The sequence below is a fragment of the Euleptes europaea genome, chromosome 3 (genome assembly GCF_029931775.1).
Source record: "Euleptes europaea isolate rEulEur1 chromosome 3, rEulEur1.hap1, whole genome shotgun sequence".
Lineage (NCBI taxonomy): Eukaryota > Metazoa > Chordata > Lepidosauria > Squamata > Sphaerodactylidae > Euleptes > Euleptes europaea.
The window spans coordinates 92,720,281-92,741,676 of NC_079314.1; the positions used below are offsets into that span (position 1 = coordinate 92,720,281).

A 21,396-nucleotide genomic window follows, 5' to 3' on the forward strand; every position below is an offset into this window, starting at 1 on the left:
TTGCACAGGGGACCTTTACCTTTTAAGTGTATGCAAGTATAGGTTTCCCAAGTGAAAAGGGAAGATGGTTTTTTTCTTTAAATACAGGATTGTAGTATGGCTTACTTTCACTCCTTTTTGATCTCCTGTTCATCGGGAAGCCTTGCTCTGCGTTTTAAGGAAATGCCTCTTTTGTAAATCTTCAGTATGGCATCAGAGAAGGTACAAAGCCAAAGCCATTCTTCAACCAGATATTTCCCCCCCCCCTCAATTGGAGTACCAGGAAAGAGGAGAAGCCGTTCCTTCTGAGTCCCCCCCTCCCATCTGCTCCCTTTCATGGTGCTTCCTGGTTAGAAGCTGCATAGCAACCTCTTTCCCGACTGCCCAAACCCCTTGGAGTCGCAGAATGTGATGAAAGGAAATGCTTAGCCATCTGGGGCATGCAAAGATAGAAATATCTCTCAAACCATACACTTGCATGCCCCTCCCCTCCAGCAAACAGTCAGGGCTGCCTGGCGGTGGGGGAAGGGACTGGTGGAACGGGTTGAGAAACATGCTCTCTTCCTTTTTCTCCCAGCCCACAACCTGCTGTTCAATTCAGCTTCGGTTTTGACATAACTGTACAGCTTTTTCCGCCATCCGCTTTTGTGAGCCGTCATTTTTCCCCCCTGAGACTTGCCGGACCCCCCCTCAGCCCCACCAGGCAGCAGAGATGCAAGCCATCAAATGTGTGGTGGTGGGAGATGGGTATGTACCTTTCGTTTGAGGGTCAGGGGAAAGAGGGAACTCTTTCTTTCCAGAACGTCTGGACTCTGCTGCCCCATCAACTCTGTGCTCAGAGAGGATGGGCAAGTAGTGTGAGAAGGATCTGTGGCTTGCGTCAAGGGCGGGAAAGCTGGGGAAGGGGTTCTTTAGTAGGTAGCATGACATGGACCTATTCTCAGCGAGAGAAATCCTAGCCTAGATAGTTTGTTATTTCTGTCTTGCATCTTCCGGCATAGCTCTTGATGGTGGAGTCAGGGACGAGGTGTACAACTGCCAAATGATAGATGGCATCTTTCTTTAAGCATCCTTGGGCAGGTTGCTATTTCAGAGATGCAGAACACTTCCCTGATCCAGAAAATTTAACAAAATAGATGCAGTCAGTGGGGTTGATGGGTGGCAGACCTAGGACTGTGCTTTTTCTCAGATCAATTTGGCGTGAAGACATGACCTTTGTGCTTGTGATCTCGTGTCTGGGTCAGGATTTTTTCTGTACTAATTACCTTGGGGAATGGAATATGTGTGACTGCATGCAAAACTTTGTATGGAAAAGTAGGGAAATGTTTACTTCCAGAGAGGCCTGGATCTTTAGTGCCACAGAAGTTTAAGACACCTGTGATGTAAGGAGAATGGTCTTTTAACCTTCAATAAATGAGGGATCCGTGTGGCCATCAGAGTGATGGCACTTAGCCCTATACTTACCAATTCAGAAGAGAAAAGGGGACACAGAGTGACTTTTTGACTTTCCAAAGATTGCCATGTTGGGGAAGGGGAAGATAGGTTTTGGCCCACCACTCACAAATCAGCCAGCATGGTGTAGTGGTTAGAATGTCAGACTAGGATCTGGGAGGCCCGGGTTTGAACCCCCACTCTGCCATGAAAGCTCGCTAGGTGACCTTGGGCCAATCACATACTTTCAGCCTAACATTCGTCACAAGGTTGTTGTGAGGATAAAGTGGTGGAGAAGAAAACAAGTTGCTTTGGGCCTCCATTGGGAAGAAAGTGGGGAATCAATCAATCAATCAATGTTTTCTCAAAGTGGCCATCCAATGTCACCCTGGTTCATTGACTAAAATAAGCACTACAAAATGGGAGACATCTTTTATTGAAATCGTTTGTGTGGAGGTTAAGAGCAGGCAAACTTTTGCAAGGCAAAGCTCGCTTGCACAAAGTGCAATCTCCATCTGCCCCCTTCTTCCTGATGAAGAGTGCTGGGTGACTCAAAATAGCATTTATTTTCCATAAATAGAAGTTGGCGTAAGAAAAACATGCTATGGACAAGACTTGCAATCTTTTGTGAGTGCTTACTTAGATGTAAAAACCATTAAGTTGGAAGGGCTCACTTACTAATAAATATGCATAGGATTGCAGACTTAGCTTCGGAACAGGTTCTGTACGTGAATCTGTTGAAGGCATTACTGAGACAGCTAGCAGGAGAGAAGCAAGAAGGTTGATATCGAGTTCAGCATCCAGGGCTTAAGCTGGTTCCCTTTGTTCTGCAATGACATCACATGGGCCAGTCGATGTCTGAAGAACAAATGAACTAGCTTCGGCAGCCTCTGAACTCTGCCAGTCCCTTCCTCTTCTAAAGGGCCAGGAAGGAACTCTGCAAGCATAGGTACATATGTATGTGCATGCACACGCACACCCACACAGTTCAAATAAGAGGAAGCATCACAGGAGTGTTATTTCACGCAGGTGTAAGTGGGGTTGGCAGGAAGGGGAAGAAAGGAGAAGAAAAACAACATTTACCCAAAGCAATTTCTGTCATGTGCTAGAAAAGTACAATACGTGTCTGAATGTCAGTCCACTGTCATACCCTCCCACTGTAAATCTTCATGATCTGACTGGATAGATTCGAATCTAGCACCACCTTAGAGACCAACAAAATTTTCAGGGTATGAGCTTCCAACAGTCAAAGCTCCCTTTGTTAGATGCCTCCCTCACTTGCTAGGGTTGCCAGATTCCTCTTTGCCATGGATGGGAGATTTTGGGGGCAGAGCCTGAGGAGGATGGGGTTTGGGGAGGGGAGGGACTTCAATGGCATAGAATCCAATTACCAAAGCAGCCATTTTCTCCAGGGGAACTGGTCTCTATCAGCTGGAGATCAGTTGTAATAGTGGGAAATCTACAACTAGCACCTGGAGGTTGACAACCCTATCACTTGCCCTGACAAAGCCTTACTTAGGTATGCCCTTCCTGGTGTCCTGGGGGGCAGTGGTCGAAACAACCAAGAGCAGGCTCACCCAACAAGGCCGGCAGCAAGGCCAGGATTGGTGGCGTAGGCCCAGCCTGGCAGGGGTGGGGATGGTGCCACCGGGGCAGGCTCCAGGGATAGACAGTCCAGCCGGAAAACCGAGCCTGCTGGAAGCAACAGGAGGCATGTCTTCCTGCAAGGGAGGAAGGGCCCAGAGACCTAGTAGCCCTCTGGCTATTGTGCCTGGTTGTGAGGAGGAGGCAGGGGTCAGAGAAGGGTGGGGCAAGGACAGGTACAGGCAAGGGGAAGAGGTAATGAAGGTCACTGGCCTCTTGGGCGAAGGATTGGCCAAGACACCAGCTGGGCAGGACCCAGCCCAGGATTGTGCACCAGTGCAGAAAGGGTGGAGACAGCAGAGGTCAAAAGGGAGACTCCTGATGGTGGCCAGGGAGGAGAAGCAGGCTCTGCCCATAGCTGTGAGACTTGCTGCCTATTGAAGCCACTGCTTCCAATTCTGAGGCCGAGGGAGGGCACAGGGCTCATGGCAAGATTGCGGAGATGCAGCTGGGCGAGACCAGGCAGGAGATAGGGTTGCCAGGTCCCTCTTCACCATTGGCGGGAGGTTTTTGGGGCAGAGCCTGAGGAGGGTGGGGTTTTTGGGGGGAGGGACTTCAATGCCATATAGTCCAATTGCCAAAATGGCTATTTTCTCTAGATGAACTGATCTCTATCGGCTGGAGATCAGTTGTAATAGCAGGAGGTCTCCAGCTAGGACCTGGAGGCTGACAACGCTACCAGGAGGAGCACCACAGCCTTAGAAGACAAGAACCGAAACTGGGCTGCCAACTCATAAGAAACATCTTGGCCAGCTCTTGTACTTTTTGCAGGAGCTTAATTTGCAGAAACCATTACGCGAAGCTTTCTTTCACCTGCTAAGATCTGCACATCAAACTGGGCCCTGCTGAAAAGGTGCCATTCATAATCTGAAATGGCTTGTATCTGTTATATCTAATACACTTAAATCCCACCCTTCTTCCGAGGAGCTCAGGTAGCATGCATGGCTCTTCCCTTCTGTGTCGTACCGTCACAGCAATCCTGTGACAGAGTGCCTGACCTCAGATCACTCCACAAGCTTCGTAACTAAGTGGGAATTTGGACCTGGATCTCCCTGCTCTTATGTGACACTCATACCACTATTCCACATTGGCTCTCTAATGGAATCTTCCCCTTGTCATCCCTCTTGGTTTCATCCCTGCCAATTTCACTGGGCCGTTCTGGTCACTGTTTGTTCTCACGACAGAAGCGGAGGGCCTAGTTGCTTCTTCAGGACTGGAGCAAGCCTACAGTGTAGGGTTGCCAGCTCAGGGTTGGGAAATACCTGGAGATTTTGGGGGTGGAGCCTGAGGAGGGTGTGGTTTGGAAGGTGGACTCTATGGCAGTGAAGTCCCTCCCTTCCCAAACCCCGCCCTCCTCAGGCACCACCCCCAAGATCTCCAGGTATTTCTGGAACTGGCAACCCTATCAATATCTGAAACAAACAGTATACATGCACAGTGATAATTCCAAATGAGTAGCCATGTTAGTCTGAAGCAGCAGAATAAAACAGGAGTCCAGTGAATATTCGGATCTGATGAAGGAAGGTATGATTCACGAAGCTTAAGTGGAAGAAATTCCGTTAAGTCTCTAAGATTCCTGTTTTATTTTAGTATAGAAACAGGTCCTCTTCACTTGTAACACTGGTAACACTGCCCAGTATTGTGTTAATCTGGGGTGGGGGGTGGGGGGAAGAAATATTATGGGAAATATTTACAACATCAGTGCACCTCCGAACTTTTACCCTTGATCGTCCCAATAGCTTATGTATTGATTTTGTTTGGTAAATAAATAGTTCTTAATGAAGCACAGTATTTGTGCTGTTCCCACAACACAAGAGGAGTTATTAGGGTAAAAGATACAAGATGGAAGTGATGCAGATGGGGAATTCTCAGGGAGCTGGCAAGATGAGTCTTGCAGGGGATCACACGTCAGACTCAGTCTTGGGCGCAGTCTTGCTCTTGGATGCCCAGCAGTCCCTTCAACTGCATCCTCCCCTTCATGATCAAGACCTAGCAACAGTTACCCTTTGATAGTAGCGTTAGACTAGACACACAATGGTCTTAAAAGACAGCCCAGAAGCTCCAGTTGGTTCAGAAACTAGTGGCCCCACAGGTGGTGAGATTCTGTGATATGCAGGGAGCTCACTTTCCAGTTTTAGATGAGCTATATTTGCTCCTTATCTGTTTCTGGGCCCAGTTAAAGCACTATTACCTTTATAGTCCTCTTTGGCCAAAAGCAGCGCATTGAGTGATGGCACCCAAGCCATATCAGGAAAGGACACCCATCCTTCTTATTGCTCAAGTTTTGTAGCACAGTGGAATATTTTTTTGGGAGCCAGCATGGTGTAGTGGTTAAGAGCAGTGGTTTGGAGCAGTGGAGTCTGAGCTGGAGAACGGGGCTTGATTCACCCTTCCTCCACATGAGCAGCAGAGGCTAATCTGGTGAACTGGATTAGTTTCCCCATTCCTACACATGAAGCCAGCTGGGTGACCTTGGGCTAGTCACACTCTCTCAGCCCCACCTACCTCACAGAGTGCCTGTTGTAGGGAGGGGAAGGGAAGGTGATTCTAAGCCGGCTTGATTCTTCCTTAAGGGGTAGAGAAAGTCGGCATATAAAAACACATTCTTTTTTTTTCTCACTTCCAGCCCTTCTAATTTAAGACAATTAACTTGACTTTGAAGCACCTGTTTTGCCAGTGTTACTGCTGTCTAATAGCTTTTTGCGATCTTAATTATTTACGATCCTGTTGCTGATGTGTATTTTAAGCAGTTTGAAAATTGGTATGATGCTTTGAGCATTTTCTTAGCGAAAGATTATTGATAAATATAGTGTCTTTTCTTTCTCTCCTGCTAGCTTCGGGTACATAGAACTTGCGGGAGATTCCTGTTTTCAGTCTCTCCTTACTTCCTGCTGTACCTAATTGTACCACATTTCCCCCCCTTTTTTTCAGAGCTGTGGGTAAAACCTGCCTCCTGATAAGCTACACCACCAATGCTTTCCCAGGAGAATACATTCCCACTGTGTGAGTATGATGCAGGGGACAGTAGAAGATTTTGAGAATGCGTGGTTGAAATCATATCCAACGGTCTTGAAATTGTTATTCCAGTAAGACCAGAAACAATTTTATTAAATTATTTTCCAGACAAACGAAAGATATTTGAGTTATGTTTCTCCAGATGTTAACGGCTGCTAGAACAACTTTTGCAATATATTGGAAAAGCAGTAAATTCCCTGACTTAAATAATTGGCTCGACAAGGTTAAAGAAACCTATGCTTTAATTAAGTTGACGTACTATAATAATGATAAAAATATGGAAGAACTGGACTCTCGCTGGAATTCAACAATTTCAAGGATGGAAAAAGCATTCCAATGTGTAAATTGTAGAGAGGTAGTGATATAATAATCATGCGGATTTTAGATAAATAAAGTATTATTTGATTAAGTGCTATGGGTATTTTAGTTATATTAGTAGCACTATTTTAGTTTTTTTTTAAAAAATAATAATTTGCATCATTAGTATTTGATTTTTTTAAGTAATGTTATATCTATGGGTTTTTCCCTTTTTCTTTTATTGTAAGATTAAATGTTTATAATAAAAAGAAGATGATTTTGAGAATGCCAACTTGGGGACTAGGCGAATTTTTTTCAACCATAATTTACCTTTAGTATGTAAAGAAATAGGGTGATGGTCATAAAACAAGAAAATATAGTCTTGTACTCCTTATATGAATACCAAAGGGAAATGCATAGGTTAGCATAAGAAAGAGATTTCTACCTATGCTGCAGGATATGCACATTGCAATAGTATAGCTAAATGTACAGCTGTGATTGGGAAATAGTTTACTATAAATTAGGTATCAGCCTGTCCCTAATGTGCTGATTTGCTACATGCAGGGGGGGGGGGTTATGTGTGGGGGAGGAGTAAAAAAAGCTACACACTATTTCCTGCAATGTATTGCAGCTCCGTATTTGGCCACCTCAGTCTGAATTCTGAATAAATGTGTACAGCAACTGAGAGTTATTCAGTATTGAAGCATAGAGATGCTGTTGCAGATACTATAAACAGAGAGGCTGCCTGCGGGCACAGGACAGTTATTTCTGTCTATTTTAGAGAGCAGCCAGTATAGAGATGTGGCTACAGTCAGATTTGTGAAGCTGAAATGGATGAGAAAATTGTCAAGTCAGTCTCCAAGACAGAAGCAGTGAGAGGCTGGGACCCTGGAACAAGCCTCGCTGCTCAGCTGGGACAGGGCCATGGAAAGAGGATGACACACATCGGATTGCCCAGACTCTCACACCATTGTCTGATGGGTTTGAGCTAAGAGTCCCCTGCAGGGATATCAGAGCTTTATGAGAGTTGGCTTGGCTTGTTCTTAGCCACTATTGTTCCACTGGGAACTTCCATAGTAAGTCAAAGGGCCAGTCCACCCCTGAACACATGAAGCTGCCTTATACTGAATCAGATCCTTGATCTATCAAAGTCAATATTGTCTACTCAGACCGGCAGCGGCTCTCCAGGGTCTCAGGCAGAGGTCTCTCACATCACTTACTTGCCTAGTCCCTTTAACTGTAGATGCCAGGGATGGAACCTGGGACCTTCTGCATGCCAAGCAGATCCTCTACCTCTGGTCCACGGCCCTTCCCCTGGGCAGAATCCCCTGTGTTTTACTTCCTCCCTCCTTACATACACATCACTAGCCCATATAATCAAGGCCAAATCCTATTCTGGCAGACTGCATGGAGTGTCAGTATCACTACAAAGATCATGTGTTGAGCCTGAAATGGCATTTCCATCCTCCTGGGCAACAAACTGAGTGGACATGCCTCTTAACTAGCAGCTATATGCCATTTAAAGGGGCCTGTATTTATCCTTTCTCCTACTGTGTACGAGAAGAGCAGTGTGTGGACAGAGAGGCTTCCCTCCAAATACTTCATATTCAGATTTAAGGAACTGACTCTTACTTGTATTACAGATTTGATAATTACTCCGCCAACGTGATGGTGGACAGCAAACCTGTCAACCTTGGGTTGTGGGATACAGCTGGCCAGGAAGATTATGACCGCTTAAGGCCTCTCTCCTATCCTCAGACGGTGGGTCCCTTCAATTGAGGAATTTCCCTTGTGCCTGTTTGTATGTGTTTCCCCTAGAATTTGAGCTCCTGTCTGCATGTTCAGTCTAAATCTGGTGGGATGTGAGAGCTGTTCACTTCATTTATCCATCTCCGATATCCCTTGAAGCCCTCCACTTCATAAATTAAATTGAAATACCTTCATTTCCTTAGAGGAGCTGTTCTCATGTCAGGGATTCATTGTCGTTGATCGTGGGGACTAGAAAGTATCTGGGCTTCAATTTTATATAATAGTAGAAGACAGTGGCCCTGACCTGGATAGCCCAGGCTAGCCTGATCCCATCAGATTTCAGAAGCTAAGCAGGATCACCCTAGTTAGTATTTGGATGGGCAGCCTCCAAGAATGCCAGGGTTGTGATGCGGCGGCAACCAATGGCAGACTATCTCCAAATGTCTCTTTCCTTGAAAACCCTACAAGGTCACCTTAAGTCAGCTGTGACTTGACGACAAAAAACTACAAGCAGAGAGGAGAGACAGGATCCCAAGATGGTTCCCTTATCCCTTTGAACAGTGATGGCTGGCAACATTTTTGTGCTGGAGGAAAGAAAAGAGCACTTGCCATGATGGTAAAAACATAATAAATTAAATAACTGACAGTTTGCTGCCCTTTAGTGATACCCCAAATTTGTGTCCATCCCACCCCCCCGAGGCAATCTGCTTCACTGTTCCTAATGCAGGGCCAGCCCTGCCACTGAAGAGCAGTAACATCAGAGTCTATTGCCCCAAGGAAGAATCATAGAATCATAGAGTTGGAAGGGACCAACAGGGCCATCTAGTCAAACTCCTTGCACAATGCAGGAAATTCACAACGGTCTCTCTCCCCCCCACCCCCACACACACACTGACCCCTGTTCCATGTCCAGAAGATGGCCAAAATGTTAATCAAAATCCTTGGACTTTTCAGAAGATTTTTATTCTGCACTAACAATTCTTATCCAAGAACAGCATGAATCTTGGCTCATGATTTTCATTTTCGGGGCTGTGCTCTTTCCCCCTCTGCAGATGCAAAGGAGGTCAGAGCTTCTCTACCTTTAACAATGGAGCAGAAAAGACAATTTCTGTGGGTGTAGCTTTTTCCCCCTGCATGACAAGCTGTGCTAGTTAAACATTTCGACTGCTAACGACACAGCACAAAGGCCAGCGGGAACCAAGAGACAGGAAAAAAGGGAAGCTGTCAGTTCTGCAAACTGAGATCTAACATCAGGGGGTTTCATGTGTGCTCAGAAGTACCAAATTGTTATAGTAAGTGGGGAAACAGAAACAATTTGCATTAATAAAGCAAAGTATCATTTCTTATAGAGAGTTCAAGATTATCAGAATCCACAGTTCGGAAAGGAGAAGTAGAAAGTGACAAGTGTGTGTGTGTATTTAAAAAATCACACAGAATCCCATATGCTCAGTATAAATCTATGTATAGAAATAGCTCAGGTTGCAACCTTTAAGTATACTGATCAAGGGCTGAAGCTGCTATCACCTGGTCCTGCCTTAGGGCAAACATGGAATCCTATTCACTATTGTAAGGGTAGGAGGAGGGCAAGAAGAAGGAAAAGGGCAGAGATGGAGTGAGAGAGATTTCGCCTCGTTCTTGATTGGGGCATTTATGGCAGGCCTTCACAACCGGGGGACTCACCAAGGCAGCCACAACCCACCAACCATGAGCTGCGGTCTGCCAGGTGGGTGACAAACTCCAACCCGCTCAGTATTTGCCAGGCAGCAAAGCTAGGAAGTTCATTGAGACACTGGTGGGTGGTAGGGCTGCCAACCTCCAGGTGGTAGCTGGAGATCTCCTGCTATTACAACTGATCTCTAGCTGATAGAGATCAGTTCCCCTGGAGAAAATGGCCGCTTTGGCCATTGGACTCTATTTCATTGAAGTCCCTCCCCAAACCCCGCCCTGCTCTGCTCAGGCTCTGCCCTCAAAATCTCCAGGTATTTTCCATCGCGGAGCCAGCAACTCTAGTGGGTGGCCACATATGGCTGATGGGCAGCATTCAGCTTGATAGGTCACATCTAAAAGAAATGGACATGCTCTCTGAGTTGCAGTTTGGCCACCCCTAGGAATAACTGAGAAAGGGGAACAGATAAACTGTTGCTAACCACATAAATCATAAAACTTTGGCAGAAACCTAGACCACCTAGTCCAACTCCCTGCTCAACACAGGAAATCTAGTTTAGAGTATTGCTGAGAGCCTCTGCTTCTTTAGCAGAGAAGAGCGTGGCTGAAATCTGCCCCCCCCACACCCACCCATAACATAAGTCTGGGAAACCCAACCTTTTTGAGCCTGAGGGTACCTTTGGAATTCTAAAACAGTGGGCTGTCACAAAATGGCTGCCACAGGAGGTGGAGCCAGCTATACAAAATGGCTGCTGCAACTTCTCTTCCATCACACAGTGAAGAGCCTTGTGTTGTGGTGGCAGCTGCTGCCAAAGCAACATTTTTAAAAAACCTGCACAGCCAATTAAATCTCCAAAGGCCAATCAGAAGCATCGCTGGGCAAAACCCCACCTGTCCTCACCTACTTTCTAAAAACACTTGGAGGGTGCCAGGAAAGGTGTTGTTGGGCACCTTGGTACCCATGGGCACCACAATTGGGACCCCTAACTTAAGCTAATTAGATCTAGCTCCAGTTGGTGGCTGGAGATCTCCCATTATTACAACTGTTCTCCCGGCGACAGAGATCAGTTCACCAGGAGAAAAGGACCATTTTGGAAGGTGGAATCCATGGCATTATACCCCATTGAAGTCCCTCCCCTCCACAAACCCAACCTTCTCATGCTCCACTGCCAAAATCTCCAGGTATTTTCCAACCTGGAGCTGGCAACCCTATGTCCACTGTCAGGTTTTCTCTCTTTTTTGGGGGGGGGGCATCAATTCACAGCTGACTTATGACGACTCCGTAGGGTTTTCAAGACAAGATATGTTTGGAGGTGGTTTGCCATTGCCTGCTCCTTCATCACGACTCTGGTGTTTCTTGGAGGTGGCCCATCCAAATACTGACCAGGGCCAACCCAGCTTAGCTTCTGAGATCTGATGAGATCAGGCTTGCCTGTGGCTGTCCAGGTCAGTGCAAACATATCCAGTGAGAGCAGGATGACAATATGAGTAAAGGTGACTTGTCAAGATTACTTTACAGTGTCAGAAGACAGCTGTGTGGAACATCAAGCTGGAAGAATCTGACTCGTCAGCCAGGATGTTAGCCATATTCTACCATACTATTGACTTTGTCCTTACATCTTTGCAAAATCTCTAATTCCTTCTTAATAGTGTGAGCACACTATTCTGTTTTGTTGTATTGCTCAATCTGTTTGGTATTTCTGTGTAGTCTTTCATGTTCAATGTATTATTTCTAGTGTTTGCTGTTGCTAAAGGTCATTCACCAGACAAAGTTAAGCTGTTTTAAACCCCCTTAATTTCAGTAAAGCAGATTATTTACATTCCCATTGAAATCAAGGGGAATTAAAAGTGTTTTACTGGATCATGCCCTAAATTTGTAACCCACGGAAGAGACACTGAATTCTGTCAGTGTTTACAAATATTTTATTTGGTTTATGTGATTTGATGCAGTCTTTATAGTTAAGAAAGGGTTAATATATCTATCCGGTTATTACTGGGATTAATAATACCAACTTCACATGCAGGATTGTTGTCAAGAGAGCCTCCAAGCCGCAAAATGTGTGAAGTGCTTTGAGTCTTGGGCAAAACTTTGCATAAATACTAGCTATTAGGGTGTCATAAATTACATTTCATAATTTTGCAGCACCGACCCACAATGTGACTTCCAAAAAAGGATTTTTTGTCTTATTCCTACAGGACGTCTTCCTCATCTGCTTCTCTCTTGTCAGCCCTGCATCTTACGAAAATGTTCGTGCCAAGGTGAGATCATGCTGGTGTTTCTAAAGTGAAAGAAAAGGTGCATCACAGGAGGCCTGGCTGAGGGTTGCCTGAGGCTGGCAACCAGTGGCATAAACTTTCCAGGGAGGCGTCTGTGGCGATGTAGTGTCATCACTTCCAGGTCACGCCAGAAGTGATGTCATTGTGTAGAGGCTAATGCTAGAGCAGACACACCACTTCTGGGCCACACAGGAAGTGACATCATCACATCTCTAGCACCCAGTGATTTCCATCCCATTTCCCTCTCTCCCTTTTGAGAACCTTCTGCATGCCAAGCAGATGCTCTACCACAGAGCCATGGCCCCTCCCATCACTGTCCCACCTGTGGGACTACTCACTGCATGCAGTTCCAATCACCCCATGGCAACAAAAAAAAGTTGCTATAATGCTGGAGAAGGACTGTATAGAATAGTCAGTTGAAATGATCAGGAAGATGAAGCATCTGCATTATGAAGAATCATTTGAGATATTGGGGCATTTTAGTTAATACAAATAGTTTGGGTGGGTATGCAACAGAAGTTTATCAAACGATGGAGGCAGTGAGATAAGGAGATCATATTTCCTATCTCCCAAAATTTGGATCACCCAATAAAACTGATGTTAGGATTAGGAAAAACCACCTCCATTTAGTAATGGAATTCTTTGCCTTGAAAGATGGCTTTAAAAAAGAAGTAAAGTTAAAGGAAGATCAGTGGCTATAATAGATAAAAATGGATCCTCCATATTCTGGATTTCCAGGTACTAGGCATAAAATAGTACTAGACATAAAATAGTACTAGGCGTAAGCCTTGTTTGAGAGCTTCTGGCATCTCATTGTTGGGAGACAGAATGCTGGACTTGGCTGGACCAAAAGGTAGTTCTTATCTTCTAGACAGTATTTAGCTAGGTAGACCACACTAATATAAAGAACCGTTCAATTTCTTTTTGTTGTATTTGTGTAAGGTTTTTTTTTTGTGTGTGTGTCTCATTCCTCTAAAATCTCCAACTTTTTTCTAGTGGTTTCCTGAAGTACGACATCACTGTCCTAGCACTCCCATGATCCTTGTGGGCACTAAACTGGATCTTCGGGATGACAAGGACACTATAGAGAAGCTCAAGGAGAAAAAGCTGGCACCCATTACTTACCCACAAGGCCTTGCACTGGCCAAAGAGATTGGTATGTGACTATGTGGGGAGGGAGGCGAGAATGCCAAAATTCACCTGTTTCAATTACAGCTGTGGAAGCCAATCTCACTTGAACAGCATCCTTCCTACTCCTTCAGCTTAGCAAATGCAGGAGGTTGGTTTTGTTTGTGTTTTGTTAACTGGGGGATGCTACAGGCGTATGATCCAACACACTGGTCTCCTCCATTTCCCATCCACCCAAGTGGCCTGCACGTTATCTTCTAGCCTTGGACAGACATTTACTCTGGGGCTTTAGGCAGAAATGTGAGCATTCACATATGAGGACAGAGGAGCTACATTGCCACGTAGGGAAGGGACTGTGTGTCAGCTACGTGTGGGTGGAAGTGCAGAGGAAGCTGCTACTCAGAAAAAGCAACAGCCCTTCCCCTCAGGTGGCAAACAGACCCTGATAGAGTCCTACCTGCTGCCAGCTTGTTTACTTTGCTGGGCATAATGATCCCATCATTAGTAATTCTTTCAACTGCTCTTTATTGGCTTTTTCTTTCTTAACTATGAGAACCAGGGCTCCAGTTACAAGCTGCCTTCCTCTTTCCCTTCCCCAGCTCTCTGAATCCATGACTAAGAGGAAGAACTGGGGCTGTGATATTTGTCAGTTGAAACCCTTAGCTGCAACCACCATTTCCTTTTCCTGCCATGCGATCTGAGGCTAGCTAGCAATGAGTTTAGCTCTGCTCTTCATCTCTTTTGTTCAGGACCTTTTCTTTGTCGTAGGGGCACTCATTTTCCCTGTGTGGAAAAAGCTATCCTTTCCTTTTCGCCGGAATTCACAACACTAAGTGGGAAGGGGGCTGTGGGATACACAACTGGAGTGAGAGGATATACAGTGTGTTTTCAGATAGCAGTTTTTTTTTGGGGGGGGAGAATGAGGACAGCTCTCCGTTGAAGGTGGTCAGAGGGTTGCCAACTTCAGGGGGCGGGGCTGGAGATCTCCCGGAATTAAAACTCATCTTCAGATGACAGAGAACAGTTGCCCTGGAGAATATAGCTGCTTTAGAGGAGGGAGTCTATGGAGAGGGGACTCTATTATACCCCACTGAGGTCCCTCCCCTCCCCAATCCCTTCCCTTTCCTCCCCAGGTTCCCCCCCAAAATCTCCAGGTATTTCCCAAACCTGAGTTGGCAACAAGAAGAAGAAAAAGAAGAAGAAGAGTTGGTTTTTATATGCTGACTTTCTCTACCACTTAAAGAAGAATCAAACTGACTTACAGTTTGGAGTGAACTGAGACTAGCCAAGGTCACCCAGCTGGCTTCATGTGTAGGAGTGGGGAAACCAACCCAGTTCTCCAGATTAGAGTCTGCTGTACAAGTGGAGGAGTGGGGAATCAAATCCAGCTCTCCAGATTAGAGTCCACTGCTTCTAACCACCGCTCTTAACCACTACACCATGTAGGGTTGCCAACCTGCAGGTACTAGCTGGAGATCTCCTGCTATTACAACTGATCTCCAACCGATAGAGATCAGTTCACCTGGAGAAAATGGTCGCTTTGGCAATTGGACTCTATGGAATTGAAGTCCCTCCCCTTCCCAAACCCTGCCCTCCTCAGGCTCCACCCCAGAAACCTCCCATCAGTAGCGAAGAGAGACCTGGAAACCCTAACCATGCTGGCTCTCAAGGTGGTTGCCTCTAGTGGCAGGGATTTGGGGCGGGTGGGGAGCAGCACTTCTTCCATTCACTGTCAATCAGCTTTCTAGTTGCTTTTGTCCACATCTGTTGCCATCTAGGAGCCAGAGGAGATAACTAACCCTCCTTATCTCCTTGTTCCCTTTAAAAGTGGTGGTAGAGTTTGGCTACCCTTTCTGGTTTCCTGTTGCCAGGACACCAAAAATTGTGGCAGAACTCTAGAGACAGTAAGTAATCTTGTGAGAAACCCTACAGAGCAAATGAGGCTTGCCATGCTAATTTTAAAGAGAAAAGGAGTGGGCAAGAGATCAGTATAATTATCTGCTCAGACTCCAGGATGCGGGCAGCGACAGCAATAGCAAAGCACTGGGCGGGGGGAGAAACTACTGCAGCACAACTCCACGAGCCACCACTGGAAAGAAGTTCTCAGAAGTATATGCTCTTGATCTCCTTCTGTGTAGTCATTTTGATGTCCTCCCCATAGTCTGGTTGAGATTTTTAAATGTGTATTCTCATTGGTCTTTAGATGTAGGCTGTGTGACACATGACTGAAACATTTTAAAAGGGAATAGCTGTTAGGGGAGATATTCTGTCCGATTGGTAATATCTTGAGACAAGCTTCTGCTAACTATTTTTATTATACAAGAGACCAGCTAGATATATTTATGGCAAAGACAATTCTGTGTCACTCTAGCCTGTTAATTGCCTTCTCCTGGAGCTCAGTTTAAACTTTCCGGAAAGGGATTGTTCACCTTAATATAAGAGAATGCATATTTGATTGTGATTGCCCAGTACAACCACATATATATATATAAAAAAAACTGTGTATGCAAAGCTGTCTTCTTTCTGGCTTGCTAGCTTTGTAAGTGCAGGTGTATATATATACCCTTCAGGTATATGAGAGAGCCAGCATGGTGTCGTGGTTAGGTGCGGTGGACTCTAATCTAGAGAACCGGGTTTGATTCCCCACTCCTCCACATGAGCAGCAGATTCTGATCTGGTGAACCGGGTTGGTTTCCCCACTCCTACTCATGAAGCCAGCTGGGTGACCTTGGGCTAGCCACAGTTCTCTCAGCCCTCTCTCAGCCCCACCTTCCTCACAAGGTGTCTGTTGTGGGGAGGGGAAGGGAAGGCGATTGTAAGTCGGTTTGATTATCCTTAAAAGGTAGAGAAAATCGGCATATAAAAACCAATTCTTCTTCTATATGTGAATTTTGAAATGGGATAGCTGTGTGAGAAATCCTCAATGTACCTTTGCTTAATTTTTAAATTGGTTCTTAGGATATTCTGCACTAGCTGGCAAGTCCGTGCCTGAATTAAGAGCTGCTCATCTTTGTATGAGATCTTTTTTTTTCTTTTGGCCTGAACAAGCATTTAAGAAAGTTCCATTATACCATCTCCTCCTGATTTTGTGCACATCTAATCTGTGTAATTTTCTACCCAATGGATAAACAGTTGTCTACTGCTGAAGTCTTATGGAAAATTAGTATTTTATTTATTTAAAAAATGGACGTGCATAACAGCAAGTCATAAAAACAAGCCTCAGGCATTCAAACATTGTAAGATAACTTTCAGCAGCTTCAAATGATAGTATTAAAACAGTCCTCCGGCTAGGAGCAGGCCTTAAAAACAGCTTTAAAAGATGGGACCCCTCAGTTAAAAGCTTAGATAAAAAGAAATGTTTTGGCCTGGCACCTAAAAGTGAGTAAGGGGAAGGACATTCCAGAGGTGAGGTGCCATCACTGAAAAAGCCCCAGTTCCCAGGCAAATCAAGGTGTGTTTTAGAAGAGCTCAGCTTATTTATTTATTTTTTGCAGAGACCAAAAAAGCTAATGCAATCTTGGGGTGCATCAACAGAGGTATAACATCTAAATCGCAAGATGTCATAGTTCCACTGTACACAGTATTGGTCAGGCCGTACCTGGAGTATTGTGTGCAGTTCTGGAGGCCTCATTCAAAAAAGATGGGGACAGAATCGAGCAGGTGCAGAGGAGAGCAATGAGGGTGATTAGGGGCCTGGAGACCAAGCCCTATGAGGAAAGGCTGAGGGACTTGGGAATGTTCAGTCTGGAGAAGAGGAGGTTGAAGGGGTACATGATTGCTTTCTTTAAGTATTTGAAGGGCTGTCAGTTAGAGGAGTGCAAGGAGCTGTTCCTGTTGGCAGCAGAGGATAGGACTTGCAATAAAGGGTTGCAGGAGGAAAAGTACCACCTGGATATTAGGAAAAACATTTTTACAGTAAGAGTTGTTCAACAGTGGAATCAGCTACCTAGGGAGGTGGTGAGCTCCCCCTCACTGGCAATCTTTAAGCAGAGGCTAGACAAGCACTTGTCAGGGATGCTCTAGGCTGATCCTGCATTAAGCAGGGGGCTGGACTAGATGGCCTGTATGGGCCCTTCCAACTCTATGATTCTATGAGTCTAAGCCTGTTGTTAGAAACTGTATTTTATTTACATAAAACAACCTCAAATGCTCTGTTCATATTTTAAAGTCTTAAAACTGGCATATATTTAGGGATTTATCCAGTTGATCACAAATGTTAAAATAACTGACCTAAGTGAGACTTTGAGATTGCAGTCTGTTAGGGGGAGGGGCCATGGCTCAGTGGTAGAGCCTCTGCTTGGCATGCAGAAGGTCCCAGGTTCAATCCCCGGCATCTCCAGTTAAAGGGACTAGGCAGGTAGGTGATGTGAAAGACCCCTGCCTGAGACCCTGGAGAGCCGCTGCCGGTCTGAGTAGACAATACTGACTTTGATGGACCCAGGGTCTGATTCAGTAGAAGGCAGCTTCAGATGTTCAACAGCAGCTGCGAGTCAGAGACTTCTAATTTATAGGGAGTTAACTTTTTTTGGCTTGCCCCATGTCCGCTGGCCTTATTACACTCTAAGAGTGACCCAAACCAGGTGAGAAACTGTTGTAGCAGCGCCGGAAAGGAATTTTCTACGGTCTTCCTGATCCTCCAAGTAATGGCTTTTTACACTTGCAGAGGCAGTGAAATACCTTGAATGCTCAGCCCTGACACAGCGTGGCCTGAAAACAGTGTTTGACGAGGCAATACGGGCGGTTCTGTGTCCACAGCCGACAAAGACAAAGAAAAGGGGATGCAGGATCCTCTGAGGTAAATAGAATCTGCATATGAAATTGGTTGATTCCCATCAGATTCCTCCTTATCACAGAACCTCAAAACCTGTAAAGTTGACCTCTTTAGCCACACAGTGCTTGGGGTTCTTTCTTAATGTTGCGTTTGCCCCGGCACCTTTTTATCACTGTATTATTTTTGTGACTCCGCTATTCAAGAGTTCCTTTCATAGGCTGCCCTAAAACTGTCCAAGAATAGCTGATAGGGCTTGATGATCCAGTTCTAGTGGGATGAAACTTCATACCGTCAAACCTTTCACTGGTGATTAAAATGATGACCAGTTAGCAAGATTTATTTACTTCCTTTACGCCCCAGGGGTGACTCACAGCGGTTTACATTGCTCTTCTCCATTTTACCCTCACAACAACCCTGTGAAGTAGATTAGGCTGAGAGTGTATGAGCGGCCCCTGTGAGTCAGAATAGCAAAGTAAGGATTTGAACCTGGGTCTCTTAGACTGAAATTCTACCCACATATTTGCTATGTTGTTTCTGTGAGTAACGAATATATGTGGCAAAATGCAACTTGAGCATGCCATGGAAAATGTGCTATCACACTCCAAACTTCACAGATGTACCAAAGTCACATTCTCGACACTCTGTTTAATTTGGTCATATGAATCAGACTTCAATTAAATTCATATGAGTGATTTTGGAAATTGAGTTTCCGTCCTCTAATAATTAGAAATGGACAACTTTTTTTTATTTTCATTTCAGAGTTTTCATTTGTTTTCATTATATTTATTATTTGTCTCTCTTTTTTCATTTCTGTTGGTTTAAGTGGGACCTAGTTCCAGATGGAGTTCCCCCCCACCCATCCAATATGGCTAAAATTTCAGTTACTGTACCCTTCATCCACAAGATTCTCCTTCCACTATTTCAGAGAGAAAGAAGGATCCCCATTTCCTAGGCAATTTAAAGGCAAAACACATTCCGAGCTGCAAATTGTTTTCGATCCAATGTGGATAATCCTTAGGATTTAGTATACCGCAACTAAAGAATCTTTCCTGTCAAATTTCAGACAAGAGTATAGACCCCAGGTAATTAAAGGGAAAACATGGCAATCACAGGCAAAACATGTAGAAACTAATGACATGTGGTGGTGTTTCCATTCTCTTTTGATTAGTGAATATGACAAATGGCTTTTTTTTTTCTAGTTCATTTTTAATAGCCTGGAAATGAACAAACCTCCCCAGTAAGAAGCATAACAGTCTGTTAGGATGGTCAGCTATGGTTGCCAGGTCCCTCTTTGCCACCTGCGGGAGGTTTTTGGGGCAGAGCCTGAGGAGGGCAGGGTTTGGGGAGGGGAGGGACTTCAATGCCATAGAGTCCAATTGCCAAAGCGGCTGTTTTCTCCAGGGGAACTGATCTCCATCGGCTGGAGATCAGTTGTAATAGCAGGAGATCTTCTGCCACCACCTGGAGGTTGGCAACCCTATGGTCAGCTAATCAACCTTGGAGGACTGGGAAAACGATGAAAGTGTAGGTCCGAGGCGTCACTGGGGTAGAAAACCTATGTCCGGGCTATACTTCTTCGAAATGCTGGTAGGGACTCATGTTTTTGAATGGTCTTCCATAAAAATATATTCCCTACACAGAAAGCTAACATCCCGAAGAGAAGTTTAGGCCATCTTCTCCCTAATAGCTAGCTTTTTATGTGAAGAGAATGTCTTCGAATGGAGGAGCAGCTCCCATCTGCAGTCTGGAGTGCTATAGCCCAGACTCAGTTTTACTACCTCAGGTACAGAGAGGGAGAGGGGCAGAAAGCTACAAAGAACAGTTCTGAAATTTAAAGCTGGCTTTAAGCAGTTGCTAAGCTTCTAGCTGGCAAAAGCAGCTTCGGGGATTTCAGCCTGCTGGTTTTGCTGTGAGATTAATGCCACCCGCTGTATGTTCATTTTGAATCCCCACAATGTCTTTTTCAATTGCACATTTACACATACATAGCATACCACAAAATACCATAATGCTCCAGGCTTCTTTTCTCCAGAGGAAACTGGATCTTGAAAAGTTTGCCTGGACTTTTCCAGTGCATGGGGGTGGGGGGTTGCCAGCATGGTGTAGTGGTTAAGAAAGAGCAGCGGACTCTAATCTGGTGAACCAGGTTCGATTCCCCACTCCTCCACATGAAGCCTGCTGGGTGACCTTGGGCTAGTCACAGTTCTCTCTGCACTCTCTCAGTCCCACCTACCTCACAAGGTGTCTGTTGTGGGGAGAGAAAGGGAAGGTGATTGTAAGCTGCTTTGAGACTCCTTAAAGGTAGTGAAAAGCGGGGTATAAATGCCATCTCTTCTTCACCTTGTTGCGAACGTTTTTCAACAGACTGACTCTTTGTTTACCACACAGATTTCAAACTCTGTCCCCTCTTCTCCTGGATGAAACTTTCTCCGTGCTTTGCTGATGAGACAGACACTCAAGGTTTTGGCACTGGCTGGATTCTTCTCCTGTACCTCTGAAGGCCAAACTAGACCAAGATGCTGAAAGATCTATAAATGCTTCTCCTCCATGATTTTTGTTATTAATTATATAACAGCCACAAGAAGGGGAAAGATCTGGATGGGGGGAGTTAACCATTTTTCCCCATGCAGATTTTTTGCAGTCTCAACTGTCCCCCTAAAATCTGGATTTGTCCATTGGGGGAAACAAAAAGGTTGTCTGTATGTTTCCCCCAACAAAGCAAACAGTAGGTCTGAAAGCCAATTTGAGGTCAGGAAAGTGACCTAGAGGGACAGTTCTTGGACACAGAATTGGGGACCCTGAAGCAGCTATTTACCAATAAAAACCCTTTGGGAGATCCATTCACTGATTTCCCAGCATCTCATCTAGATGACCTCTCAGGACTTTGTTCTATGAAACTCCTCTGCCCTTGCTCCTAATAACTATATAGCACATAACATTCAATAAAGCCATTCTGTTCCTGCCATCCATGTCTTGTGCTGCTTGTGGAGAACTTTGACTCAGAGAGGAATAGCTGGACTGCTCGGGGGCATGCCTGCTACTGAGGCAGAAAGCCAGAACTAAGGCTGCAGAATCTAACACAGAGTGAATGTAGACCTTGTTAAAAGTTGGGGCCATAGGCTGCATGAATCTCAAAAGATCACTTTTGGGAGACCAGTTAACCTTGTCCTAATTTGGCTGAGTATCAGTATTAAAGCCTCCAGGTCTACTGAGATTCTTGACTCCCTGATGTCATTGTACTAGGCTCCTTTACCATATGTGCATTCTGAGGGAAGGGGATGGACAAACGGCCTTCGGTCAGAAACATCAGCCAGTAGGCTTTCTGACTCTCTGACTCCATCTTGGTGTGTGACAATGTCACAAGGCACAATAGTGGATAGCACCTGCCGCTTACAGCCTGACATTCTCCAGAAGAACCCATGCTCAGTGTGTGTACAACT

General features: G+C 45.2%; 1 protein-coding gene across 1 annotated transcript; it reads left to right on the forward strand.

Moving 5' to 3' along the window:
• Window positions 1-484: 484 nt before the first annotated feature.
• On the forward strand, window positions 485-20,509 carry RAC2 (Rac family small GTPase 2). Its single transcript, XM_056845737.1, has 7 exons — window positions 485-726; window positions 5,986-6,057; window positions 8,010-8,127; window positions 11,977-12,039; window positions 13,054-13,213; window positions 17,849-17,980; window positions 20,345-20,509. Exons 1-6 carry the CDS (start codon window positions 692-694, stop codon window positions 17,977-17,979), a joined length of 579 nt encoding a protein of 192 aa, XP_056701715.1. The 5' UTR covers window positions 485-691; the 3' UTR covers window position 17,980; window positions 20,345-20,509.
• Window positions 20,510-21,396: the final 887 nt, after the last annotated feature.

Bases quoted from the DNA above. Each gene is read 5' to 3' on its own strand.
- RAC2 (XM_056845737.1), top strand. From the start codon at position 692: ATGCAAGCCATCAAATGTGTGGTGGTGGGAGATGG. The intron at 12,040-13,053 runs GTGAGATCATGC...ACTTTTTTCTAG, and splicing joins ACGAAAATGTTCGTGCCAAG to TGGTTTCCTGAAGTACGACA. The intron at 13,214-17,848 runs GTATGTGACTAT...TTACACTTGCAG, and splicing joins TGCACTGGCCAAAGAGATTG to AGGCAGTGAAATACCTTGAA.